At 40.4% G+C, this 13,101-nt stretch overlaps 1 protein-coding gene across 1 annotated transcript; it reads left to right on the plus strand.

Moving 5' to 3' along the window:
- The first annotated feature begins 2,705 nt into the window (after positions 1–2,705).
- LOC103090332 (40S ribosomal protein SA-like) lies at positions 2,706–6,079 on the plus strand. Its single transcript, XM_082931399.1, is given in 2 exon segments — positions 2,706–2,836; positions 5,221–6,079. Coding segments are annotated over 2 exon segments (990 nt in total).
- The last annotated feature ends 7,022 nt before the right edge of the window (positions 6,080–13,101 follow it).

The raw sequence follows: 13,101 nt of genomic DNA on the forward strand, positions 1-13,101 counted from the left end.
CCTTTGTACACATTTTAAACTCCAAAATATACAAATTCTCTGTGTAAATTTTAAGTTACTTAAACATGTTAAATAGCCATATATGATACCATCATTACTGTCATATAATCCCAATAGCAAATGTTCTCATAGGATTTAGTGGAAAGGGTTCCGGTTTTATGGTTTTCTTCTATGTCTTTATTCATCTGTTTTTTATTTTACTCGATGTCATCTGTATCCATCTGCTCTGGATTTCCTGAGGCAATCTTGTTATCTCTATGAGGATATTTACTATGAAAATAATACTTAATACTTATTCAAAGTTCTTAGACCAGTCACTTGTTTTAAGCACTTTAAATATATTAATTCACTTGATCCTCAAAATATCTCTACAAGGTTATCTCTACAGGTTAGGGATCCTGTTATTATGATCCCCATTTTACACGTAAGGGAACTGAGGCAGAGTGACTAAGCGTATACCAGTGATCTTTGCTGCATTTAAAAAGTTGCAGTATCCGCATGTGCAAGAAAAATAATGAAATATCCTTTTTCCACCTGGGAACAATAATTTTCTAGGTTCTTCAGCACTGGAGTCCAGCCGAGGAAATTATTTGTTTACTGAGCTGCAGTGTAACTCCCTGGAATATAGCTCCCATAAAGAAGTGGCTCAACATTCTACATTATGTACTTATTAACGTGGGCATTGTGCAAGGGTTTGTTTTCATGGGAAAGAGGCAACTACAGTGAAATTAAGCCAAATTAGCAACACTCATAAAATCAAGAAATTCTCAGTAGAATTCTCATCAAGGTATTTACGCACGATGAATTGTATTATTTTCTTTGTGGAATTTTATGTATGATAAGTATGCATAGAGACATGGGATGTGTAGATGGTAATTATTACTGTGGCTAACATTTATAGAGCAATTACTATCTGCTTGGCACTGTGCAAATGTTTTTCGTGGATTATTCCAATTAATCCTGGCACATATCTTGATAAGTAGTTTCTTTATTCCAATTTTACAGATAAAAACAATTCTAGAGATATAATTAACATGCCTAAGGTCTAATGAAAGAATTGGTGTTTGAATGTAGATGTCTAACTACAGAGACTGCCTTCTTTTTTTTTTTTTTTTTTGCGGTCCACGGGCCTCTCCCTGTTGTGGCCTCTCCCGCTGCGGAGCACAGACTCCGGACGCGCAGGCTCAGCGGCCATGGCTCACGGGCCCAGCTGCTCCGCAGCATGTGGGATCCTCCCGGACTGGGGCATGAACCCATGTCACCCGCATCGGCAGGCAGACTCTCAACCACTGCGCCACCAGGGAAGCCCCGAGCCTGCCTTCTTTATCACCAAACTCAGACTGAAACCCAGGTCCACAGATGGACCCAAATATTGAATATTGGCCATTGGTGGGTAACTACCTTCCCCCTTCCCCAAAGAAATCGCCTACACAACTACAGGAAATGGAAATTTGTCTTTATACTAGTTTAGGTGAAAACATAATAGATGGACTTTTTAATTGACCACAGTTAGAACTGTAACATTTTAAAAAGCTCATATAATTTTAAGCAGTGCTGATATTTGGATTTAATTCACAAAACAGTTTTAAGCACCCACCAAATGTCCAGCACTATGCTTGGTGTTAGATTTACAGAATTTTATAAGATGAGGTTGCAGATCTAGGGAACTTAAGAGTTCCACAAGGCTGAGAGGGTTTGTCTGAGACTTGGACACCAGATGGTGTGTCCTATAAGCGCAGAATCAACAAGTGCTGTGAGTCCAGGATGAGAATCATTAGTTCTGCTGCATTGGAAATGAACCTAGGATGTTTTCACAGTGGAGATAGTATTCAGAGTGGAGTTTTAGAGCTGGGTGGATAGAATTTCACCAGATTGACAAACATGTGGAGGAAGAAATGTGTGGTATAATTGGGGATGGTTTGTGCGATGATGTGGTGAGGGGGGCAGTGAGGCTAAGGAGGGCAGACTGGGCTCTCCGGATTATAAAGGAACCAGAGTGCCTTCCCAAAGAGTTTGGATTTTATTCTGTAGGCAGAAAAAATTGTTGTAATCAGGGAGTTATCACGTTTAGGTGTGTGTGTCAGATATGATTAGGGCAGTAGCAATGGAGCCAGAAGGGAACAGCTGTGGAGCCGAGGTGGTAGACCTTTGTCCAAGGCACTGAGCACAGAAGGAGAAGGAACAGGTTTGGGGAAAATTAGTTTGCTTTTATATTATGGAATTTGAGGTGCATGCAGGCCACCCAGGTGAGAGATGTTTGATTGGCAGTAGGAAGTGCACGTGATAGGCTGGAACCAGAGGAGAGCCCCTGAGCCATGCCTGGGAGTTGCACGTCCAGATGCCTGGGAAGCAGCATCCCAGTGCTGCTTTGTGCTGCTTAGATTGCAGCTGGATTAAATATTCAGTTCTACTTGTCACCTTTAGAAGGAAACCTGGAAGATCCCCCAAAGGCAGCTAGCTGATGAAGAATCTGGATTCTACCTTACCTGAGATACCCTTAGTCTGGAAAAGAGAATGCAAAGAGGGAATGATAAATTTCTTTAACTGTTAGCAGGGTTTCGGGAGACAGATATTTAGGTAAAGAAATGCAGCTCAAAGTCAGTGATTCCCTCTCACTAAAAGACAGCACAGGGAGCGGAGGCAAGTCAGCTGCCTGGGCTTTCTGCAGTTGAGCAAGAGTGAAAGAAAAACTATTACAATTGGGTATGGGGAAGGCAGCTGCCACCAGAGGGCAGCCACACTTTGAGAACCCCAGCCGGCCAGACCAAGCAGCTGTACCTGAGGGTTTTGTCGGGGAAATGCACAGTGTGGTGGCAGATCACCAACACGTGGGTGGGTAGGAGGGTAAGTCAGAATTTAGAGCCTGCAGGTTCCCAGGGTAGCAGGTAATTTGATTCATTTACCTGGCCATTCAGATTTAACCGCTTAATTTCTCTAAATAGGCTTTTGAATTTCCTTTCTCTTGTAAGGGAAGTTTCCCACTCTTTCCAGAACACTGTACACTCAGACTAGATTGAGGTAGTAGCTTCCTTTGTATCTGAAGAGGCTGCTGTGATCTCAGTCACAGACAGCTTATGAGTATTGAGAAAATATTAAACAGTAATGGTGGAGCCTGAAAGATTGATACAGACTCTACCAGTGCAGAGATATTTGTGGATTTTAGTAGTAGCTACTCTTTCTGAAGTGTGACAAGAGATAACAGGGGTTTAACTCTTTAAATCACACTTTGACAATGCTGCAAACTGTCTGATGCTATTTTGTTTAACAAATGAGCAAACCAAACCTCAGAGAGACTATCTACCAGCTCCAAGGTATCGCAACCAGAAAATAGCAGAACTGAGGCTTGAGCCCAGATGCGTTTTGCTCTAAAGGCCCTGTTTTTTTTGTTCTGCACAAGGTCTTTATTCTGTTGTCAATACTTCTTCCAAGAACATCATGGACAAGGCAGGAAGGAGATATGAAAATGCATCCAGGAAGGCATTTGGGATGTCCTGATGTTCTCCAGCTTTGACCCCAGAGCAATGAAAACTTTCTCTGCAGGGAGATAGTGGCAACTCTCTGACCTTTAACAGAAGGAATTTGTGCTATGACTGATATTCAGGTGCTGCCATAGTTCATCTTAATCTGCTTGGCAATTAAACCACGTATTTTCCCATGCAATTAAACCGCTTTGCATGTGATTTTTTTTTTTTGGCGGTACGCGGGCCCCTCACTGTTGTGGCCTCTCCCATTGCGGAGCACAGGCTCCGGACGCGCAGGCTCAGCGGCCATGGCTCACGGGCCCAGCCGCTCCGCGGCATGTGGGATCCTCCTGGACCGGGGCACGAACCCTCGGCAGCATCGGCAGGCGGACTCTCAACCACTGCGCCACCAGCGAAGCCCTGCATGTGATTTTTAATAAACCATGTCATCAACAGTGAGGGGAGGAAGGAGCTCTCTGGACATCAGGACTAACAGCTAAGTTCCTATGGAGGAGAAAATAGATTAAATCCTCTTCTCAGGAGAAAAGATGGAGCAGAATCTATCCTCTGCCCTCAACTGGCTTGATGACCTGCACCCCACACTACTCAGGGGAATTTGGGAGGGAAACAGGCAAAGCTTATGGCCCTTTGACGGCTTGAGAGGGAGCATTGCACTGGAGTCAGGAGATGCCACTGGAGCTCCTCATTTTTCAATTTGGAAGCTACTCTTTCGTAGTAATATTAATGATCCCAGTCATAACAGACACCATATCAAAGTTAAATGTAAAGAACATATCCTTTCTACAGTATTGAACTAATGTTAAAGGTGTGATGCTCTCAGTTGAAAACAACCATTTTAAACAGCAGTAATAACAAGAAAATAAGCATGTTTTGAGATTCTTCCTTTCCACCCTGTCGAGCACCCCTGCTTGGTGCTGTTTCGGTTACATGAGCACAATGGCATATGCAGCTCTTCACTTAGCATAAATGTTTTGGAAGCTGGCGTTGCTAAGCTATGGCCAATTTCAAATGCAAAAATCTACTTCCCCTGGAAAACATGCTTGCTACAACCTTCATGCCACCTTCGACTATTTGTGTAGTTCCTAAGTGGAAAATGTTTGGTTGATGCAAAGCTGAAAGAAAAGGAAAACGGAACAAATATCCAAAAGCACGTTGCTATGTCTTCTTTCTGTACCTTCAAACAATCACACATTTACTCATAAGAGATGCTGAGCAAGGTCATCAGATCTAGAGGACACTATATTTTTTGAGTTGATTTATTGATCATATTTTCCTTCACAGAGACTGCATTTTTGAAAAGTAGGAAGTTACGTATTTTTTATTTAAACTCCATGTACATGGCTATGATTTATTTGTATTTTATTAATTAGTTTACACATAAGAGTTGTGTACTGAGTGTCACTTCTATGTCAGGCACAGTGGTGGCCAACAGATTCTGGTTAGAATCCACTTAGAGTCTTAAGCCCTAGCATATTGCGGTTTTATTGTTCACAATTAGGAGAATTTTATGGTACTTTTCTTAGACTCTTTCTTTTGATGCATTGTATTCATTTCCTATTGCTGCTGTAACAAATTTCAACAAATTTTATGACTTATAACAACGCAAACCTATTATCTCACAGTCCTCCCAATTAGAGTTACTGAAATCCAGGTGTCAGCAAGGATGTGTTCCTCCTTTCCGCACTACCCAGACAGGGGTCCATACAGCGTTGTTCTAGACTCCCATCCTAACTTAAAGGGAAACTTTCACGACGTCCGGAGCCCTTGATGTCCTGCAAGTGAAGGAGGAGGATGTCCTCAAATTCCTTGCAGCAGGAACCCACTTAGGTGGCACCAACTTTGACTTCCAAATGGAACAGTACATCTACAACAGGAAAAGTGATGGCATCTACATCATAAATCTGAAGAGAACCTGGGGGAAGCTTCTGTTGGCAGCTCGTGCCATTGAATTCCCAGCTGATGTCAGTGTCGTATCCTCCAGGAATACTAGCCGGCAAGCTGTACTGCAGTTTGCTGCTGCCACTAGAGCCACTCCTATTGCTGGCCATTTCACTCCTGGAACCTTCACTAACCAGATCCAGGCAGCCTTCCGGGAGCCAAAACTTCTGGTGGTTACTGATCCCAGGGCTGACCACCAGCCTCTCACAGAGGCCTCTTACGTTAACCTGCCTACCGTCACTCTGTGTAACACAGACACTCCGCTGCGCTATGTGGATGTTGCCATCCTGTGCAACAGCAAGGGAGCTCACTCAGTGGGTCTGATGTGGTGGATGCTCGCCTGGGAAGTTCTGCACATGCTTGGGACCATCTCCTGTGAACACCCTTGGGAGGTCATGCCTGATCTCTACTCCTACAGAGATCCTGAAGAGATGGAAAAGGAATAACAGGCAGCAGCTGGGAAAGCTGTGGCCAAGGAGGAATTTCAGGGTGAATGGACCGCTCCTGAGCTCACTGCTACTCATCCTAAGGTGGCGGACTGGTCCCAAGGTGTGCAGGTGCCCTCTGTGCCTACTCAGCAGTTCCCCACTGAAGACTGGTCTGCAGCTCCCACTGCTCAGGCCACTGACTGGGTAGGACCAACCACTGAGTCATCTTAAGCTGTTCTTCCACAAACTCTTCAAATGGAAATAGGTTGACTGAAAACAGTTTCTTAAAAAAAAAAAAAAAGAATGTTTCCTTCTAGAGGTTCTAGGAGAGAATCAAGTCCTTGCATTCTCTTTGCTGATGGTCCCTTCCCTCATTTTCAAATCCAACAGGGTAGCATCTTCAAATCTCTCTATTTCTCTCCTCTCTCTCTCTCTCCCTCCCCCCACACACCTCTGCCTCCGTCTTCACATCTTCTCTGATTCTCTTGCTTCCCTCTTATAGGCAGCCTTATGATTACATTGGGTCCACCCAGATAATCCAGGGTAATAATTTTGCCAAATCACATTTGCAGTCTCTTGAGCATGTAAGGCAACATCTACACAGGTTCTGAGGATTATGATATAGACTTCTATGTGTGTGTGTGGTGTTCGGCGGGGGGGGGGGGGGGGTTTTCCCCCCCGTTATCCCACCTACCACATTCTCATATTAAACTCATCTCCTAGTTAAAATTCCTCTGCTTACATTGTTCTGTGTACTTTAAAAAATGAAGTGTTTTTGAAACATTTTCCCAAAAAATGACATGAAGAAATTTACACCCTTTTTGGGTCTTCACATAGCATGTAGCACCAATCCTCTGGATGCCAGGGCAGATCTCCTAGGAAGTGAATTTCTAAGTGTTGCAGAAGGAAACTGTTCCCTGAGTCTAAATTTTTTTAGCACAGCACCCCCAAAAGTTCAGTTTCTCTAGCTAAAGGTAAAAGCTCTCTGAGTTCTACTGGATGGTACTCTGGGGAATATTTTTGTGTGCTGAACACAATTAAAATTATAATTCTTTTATTGCATTTATGCATATTAAAATAGAATATCAACTTAATATTTTGGCTCTTAATAAGTTTTCCCCAAAAGGAGATCATTACTCACAGTTCACACAGTGTGAAAGCCATGAATGTGTGCCTTGGTAGCCTGAGATTTACTGTGACTCTATTTCTGTACTGAATACAAATTCATTTAAAAATATATTCATTCCCCTATTCTCCCTGCATTGAGGTTTATGGATGAATGAATGGCGGATTAGCAGTTCTAAGAATGCTGGGACAGGGTCATAAGGACTTATGCCTGCTGGAAAGATCCTTTGGGGCAAGAGAGGTCTATTAGCCCATTCCATGTTTCCCAAGCTGAGGGAGAAGCCAGAGGGCCACATTCTGAGCTGAGAGGTTTTGAAACTTTGCTTTACTTGGCCCTACAAAGCGTAAGCTTTCTGATATTTCTCTCTCTTAAGCTATTTAATGAGGAGGAAGAGAGACATTTTTCCCAGTGTTGAGTGGAAAGGAAGAGTAGGTGAGAAGGCATGGCTGGAGGATTTCTAAACCCACAACTACACCCCAGTTTACTCCAAAGATGGAGACACTATAGCATGAACAGCTGAAGTAGGATTTTGCTCTTCATTGAAGGTATTTTCTGCAAAGTTTTGGAAGAGTTATGAACTGGTGGGAAGAAACCACATATATAGGCCTTGATACACACACACACATATTTAGATTAATAAGTTCGTGTTTTAATTAGCCAATGATACAGTGCCATATTATGAATAAACTGGCCATCAAGGATGAAGGAATGGTGTGAGGAAGGGGTTTCCTGGGCCTCAGAGACTCTGATAGGAGTCCAAAGCTGTTGATACTAGTGTTTGTGCAAGAAACGGTTTCATGAGATCAAGAGAACTCAACTCTTGCTGTGGGGTAGTCCTATAAGCTTATATTATCATTCAGGAAGAATATACCTTACATTTGACAGAAGGTTTTCAAACATCAGGACATCCGTGTTCTTGATCCAAATTTAGTGTCAGCAAAGATTGCATCATCGCCTCTCACTGGCAGTTGTTGCTTTACTTTATGATACTTTTTATATTAGTTATCCTTTGGGGGCAACATGATGAACTTCAGATCTTTTATTGGCTTAGTGTTTTTTTTTTTTAATATTTATTTATTTAGGCTGCTCCTGGTCTTAGTTGTGGCATGTGGGATCTTTGTTGCTGCATGCAGGATCTTTAGTTGTGGCATGTGAACTCTTAGTTGTGGCATGTGGACTTCTTAGTTGAGGCATGTGGACTCCTTGTTGCAGCATGCAGACTTCTTAGTTGCAGCATGCGGACTCTTACTTGTGGCATGCATGTAGGATCTAGTTCCCCAATCAGGGATCAAACCCGGGCCCCCTGCATTGGGAGTGTGAAGTCTTACCCACTGGACCACCAGGGAAGTCCCTCAGTGTTTCTTCATTTTTTTTTTTTAATAGATCTTTATTGGAGTATGATTGCTTCACAGTACTGTGTTAGTTTCTGTTGTACACCAAAGTGCATACATATATCCCCATATCCACTCCCTCTTGAGCCTCCCTCCCACCCTCCCTATCCCACCCCTCTAGGTCGTTGCAAAGTACTGAGCTGATCGTGATCACCCTGTGCTATGCAGCTGCTTCCCACTAGCTAGCTATTTTACGTTTGGTAGTGTATATATGTCCATGCCACTCTCTCACTTCGTCCCAGCTTCCCCCTCCCCCACCACGTCCTCAAGTCCATTCTCTATGTCTATGTCTTTATTCCTGCCCTGCCACTAGGTTCATCAGTACCATTTTTAAATTTTAGATTCCATATATATGCGCCAGCATATGGTATTTGTTTTTCTCTTTCTTACTTCACTTGGTATGACAGACTCTAGGTCCATCCACCTCACTACAGATAACTCAACTTCGTTCCTTTTTATGGCTGAGTAATATTCCATTGTATACATGTGCCACATCTTCTTTACCCATTCATCCGATGATGGACACTTAGGTTGCTTCCATGTTCTGGCTATTGTAAATAGAGCTGCAATGAACATTGTGGTACATGACTCATTTTGAACTATGGTTTTCTCAGGGTATATGCCCAGTAGTGGGATTGCTGGGTCATATGGTAGTTCTATTTTTAGTTTTTTAAGGAACCTCCATACTGTTCTCCATAGTGGCTGTATCAATTCACATTCCCACCAGCAGTGCAAGAGTGTTCCCTTTTCTCCACACCCTCTCCAGCATTTATTGTTTCTAGATTTTTTGATAATGGCCATTCTGACTGGTGTGAGGTGATACCTCACTGTGGTTTTGATGTGCATTTCTCTAATATTCAGTGGTGTTGAGCATCTTTTCATGTGTTTGTTGGCCATCTGTATGTCTTCTTTGGTGAAATGTCTATTTAGGTCTTCCACCCATTTCTTAATTGGATTGTTTGTTTTTTTGATATTCAGCTCGATGAACTATTTGTATATTTTGGAGATTAATCCTTTGTCTACTGTTTCATTTGCAAATGTATTCTCCCATTCGGAGGGTTGTCTTTTCCTCTTGTTTATGGCTTCCTTTGCTGTGCAAAAAGCTTTTAAATTTAATTAGGTCCCATTTGTTTATTTTTGTTTTTATTTTCATTACTCTAGGGGGTGGGTCAAAAAAGATCTTGCTGTGGTTTATGTCGAAGAGTGTTTTTCCTATGTTTTCCTGTAAGAGTTTTATAGTGTCTGGTGTTACATTTAGGTCTTTAATCCATTTGAGTTTATTGTTGTGTATGGTGGTAGGGAGTGTTCTAATTTCATTCTTTTACATGTACCTGTCCAGTTTTCCCAGCACCACTTATTGAAGAGGCTGTCTTTTCTCCATTGTATGTTCTTTCCTCTTTTGTTGTAAATTAGGTGATCAATGTGCATGGGTCTATCTCTGGGTACTCTATCCTATACCATTGATCTATGCCAGTACCATACTGTCTTGATTACTGTAGCTTTGTAGTATACTCTCAAGTCAGGGAGTCTCATTCCTCCAGCTCAATTTTTCTTTCTCAAGGTTGCTTTGGCTATTTGGGGTCTTTTGTGTTTCCATGAGAATTGTAAAACTTTTTGTTCTAAATCTGTGAAGAATGCCATTGGTAGTTTGATAGGGATTGCGTTGAATCTGTAGATTGCTTTGGGTAGTATAATCATTTTCACAATGTTGATTCTTCCAATCCAAGAGCATGGTATATTTCTCCATCTGTTTATGTCATCTTTGATTTCTTTCATCAGTGTTTTATAGTTTTCTGAGTACAAGTCTTTTGCCTCCTTAGTTCGGTTTATTTCTAGGTATTTTATTCTTTTTGTTGTGATGGTAAATGGGAGTGTTTCCTTAATTTCTTTCTGATTTTTTGTTGTTAGTGTATAAGACTGCCAGAGATTTCTGTGCATTAATTTTGTATCCTGCAACCTTACCAAATTCATTGATTAGTGCTAGTAGTTTTCTTGTGGCATCTTTAGGATTTTCTATATATATTATCATGTCGTCTGCAAACAGTGACAGTTTTATTTCTTCTTTTACAATTTGTATTCCTTTTATTTCTTTTTCTTCTATGATTGCTGTGGCTAGAACTTCCAAAACTATGTTGAATAATAGTGGCAAGAGTGGACATCCTTGTCTTATTCCTGATCTTGCAGGAAATGCTTTCAGTTGTTCATCATTGAGTATGATGTTTGCTGTGGGTTTATCATATATGGCCTTTATTATATTGAGGTAGGTTCCCTCTATGCCCACTTTCTAGAGAGATTTTATTATAAATGGGTGTTGAATTTTGTCAAAAGCTTTTTCTGCACCTACTGAGATTATCATATTGTTTTTATTCCATCATTTGTTAATATGGTGTATCACATTGATTGATTTGCGTATATTGAAGAATCCTTACAACTCTGGGAAAAATCCCACTTGATCATGTTGTATGATCCTTTTAATATCTTGTTGGATTCTGTTTGCTAGTATTTTGTTTAGGATTTTTGCATCTATTTTCATCTGTAATATTGGTCTATAATTTTCCTTTTTTGTGATATCTTTTTCTGGTTTTGGTATCAGGGTGATTGTCACTTTGCAGAATGAATTTGGGAATGTTACTCCCTCTGCAGTTTTTTGGAAGAGTTTGAGAAGGATGGGTGTTAGCTCTTCTCTAAATGTTTGGTAGAATTCACCTGTGAAGCCATGTGGTCCTGGACTTCTGTTTGTTGGAAGATTTTTAATTACAGTTTCAATTTCATTACTTGTGATAGGTCTGTTTATTTTTTCTAATTCTTCCTGGTTCAGTCTTGGAAAATTGGACCTTTCCAAGAATTTATCAACTTCTTGGTGTTGTCCATTTTATTGGCATATGTTTATTTGTAGTAGTCTCTTATATTCCTTTGTATTGCTGTGGTGTCAGTTGTAGTTTCTCCTTTTTCATTTCTAATTTTATTGATTTGCATCCTCTCCCTTTTTTTTCCTTGATGAGTCTGGCTAAGGGTTTATCAATTTTGTTTATCTTCTGAGTCTGGCTAAGGGTTTATCAATTTTGTTTATCTTCTCAAAGAACCAACGTTTAGTTTTATTGATCTTTTCTATTGTTTTCTTTGTTTCTATTTCATTTATTTCTGCTCTGATATTTATGACTTTTTTCCTTCTACTGACTTTGAGTTTTCTTTGTTCTTCATTCTCTAGTTGCTTTAGGTATAGGGTTAGATTGTTTATTTGAGATTTTTCTTGTTTCTTGAAGTGAGATTGAATTTCTATAAACTTGCCTCTTAGAACTGCTTTTGCTGCCTCCCATAGGTTTTGGGTTGTCGAGTTTTTGTTGTCATTTGTTTCTATGTATTTTTTAATTTCTTCTTTGATTTCTTCAGTGATTTCTTGGTTATTTAGTAGTGTCCTGTTAGCCTCCATGTATTTATATTTTTTTCAGTTTTTTTCCCGTAATTGATTTCCAGTCTCATAGCATCATAGTCAGAAAAGATACTTGATACGATTTCAGTTTTCTTAAATTTTCTGATGCTTGAGTTGTGACCCAAAATGTGATCTATCCTGGAGAATGTTCCATGTGCACTTGAGAAGAAAGTGTATTCTGCAACTTTCAGATGGAATGTTCTATGAATATCAATTAAATCTGTCTGGTCTATTATAAAGCTTGTGTTTCCTTTTATTTTCTGTTGCGATGGTCTGTCCTTTGGTGTAAGTGGGGTGTTAATGTCTCCTACTATTATTGTGTTACTGTTGATTTCCCCTTTCATGGTTGTTAGTATTTGCTTTATGGATTGAGGTGCTTCTACATTGGGTGCATAAACATTTATAATTGTTATGTCTTCTTCTCAGATTGATCCCTTGATCATTATGTAGTATCCTTCCTTATCTCTTGTAACACTATTTTAAAGTCTATTTTATCTGATACAAGTATTGCTATTCCAGCTTTCTTTTGATTTCCATTTGCATGGAATATCATTTTCCATCCCTTCTCTTTCAGTCTGTATGTGTCCCTAGGTCTGGAGTGGGTCTCTTGTAGACAGCATATATACGGGTCTTGTTTTTGTATCCATTCAGCCTGTCCGTGTCTTTTGGTTGGGGCATTTAATTAATTTATATTTAAGGTTATTATCGATATGTATGTGCCTATTACCATGTTCTTAATTGTTTTGGGGTTGTTTTTGTGGGTCTTTTTCTTCTCTTGTGTTTCCCGCCTGGAGAAGTTTCTTTAGCATTTGTTGTAAAGATGGTTTGGTGGTGCTGAATTTTTTTAGCCTTTGCTTGTTTGAAAAGCTTTTGATTTCTCCGTTGAATCTGAATGAGATCCTTGCTGGGTGGAGTAATCTTGGTTGTAGGTTTTTCTCTTTCATCACTTTAAGTATATCCTGCCACTCCCTTCTGGCCTGCAGAGTTTCTGCTGAAAAATCAGCTGATAACCTTATGGGGATTCCTTTGTATGTTATTTTTGTTTTTCCCTTGCTGCTTTTAAATTTTTTTCTTTGAATTTAATTTTTGTTAGTTTGATTAATATGTGTGTTGGTGTGTTTCTCCTAGGGTTTATCCTGTATGTGACTCTCTGTGCTTCCTGGACTTGTGTGACTATTTCCTTTCCCATGTTAGGGAATTTTTCCACTGTAATGTCTTCAAATATTTTCTCAGACCCTTTCTTTTTCTCTTCTGAGACCACTATAATTCGAATGTTGGTGCATTTAGTGTTGTCCCAGACGTCTCT

This window comes from Lipotes vexillifer, unplaced genomic scaffold, assembly GCF_000442215.2.
Source record: "Lipotes vexillifer unplaced genomic scaffold, Lipotes_vexillifer_v1.1 scaffold838, whole genome shotgun sequence".
Classification (NCBI taxonomy): Eukaryota; Metazoa; Chordata; class Mammalia; order Artiodactyla; family Lipotidae; genus Lipotes; species Lipotes vexillifer.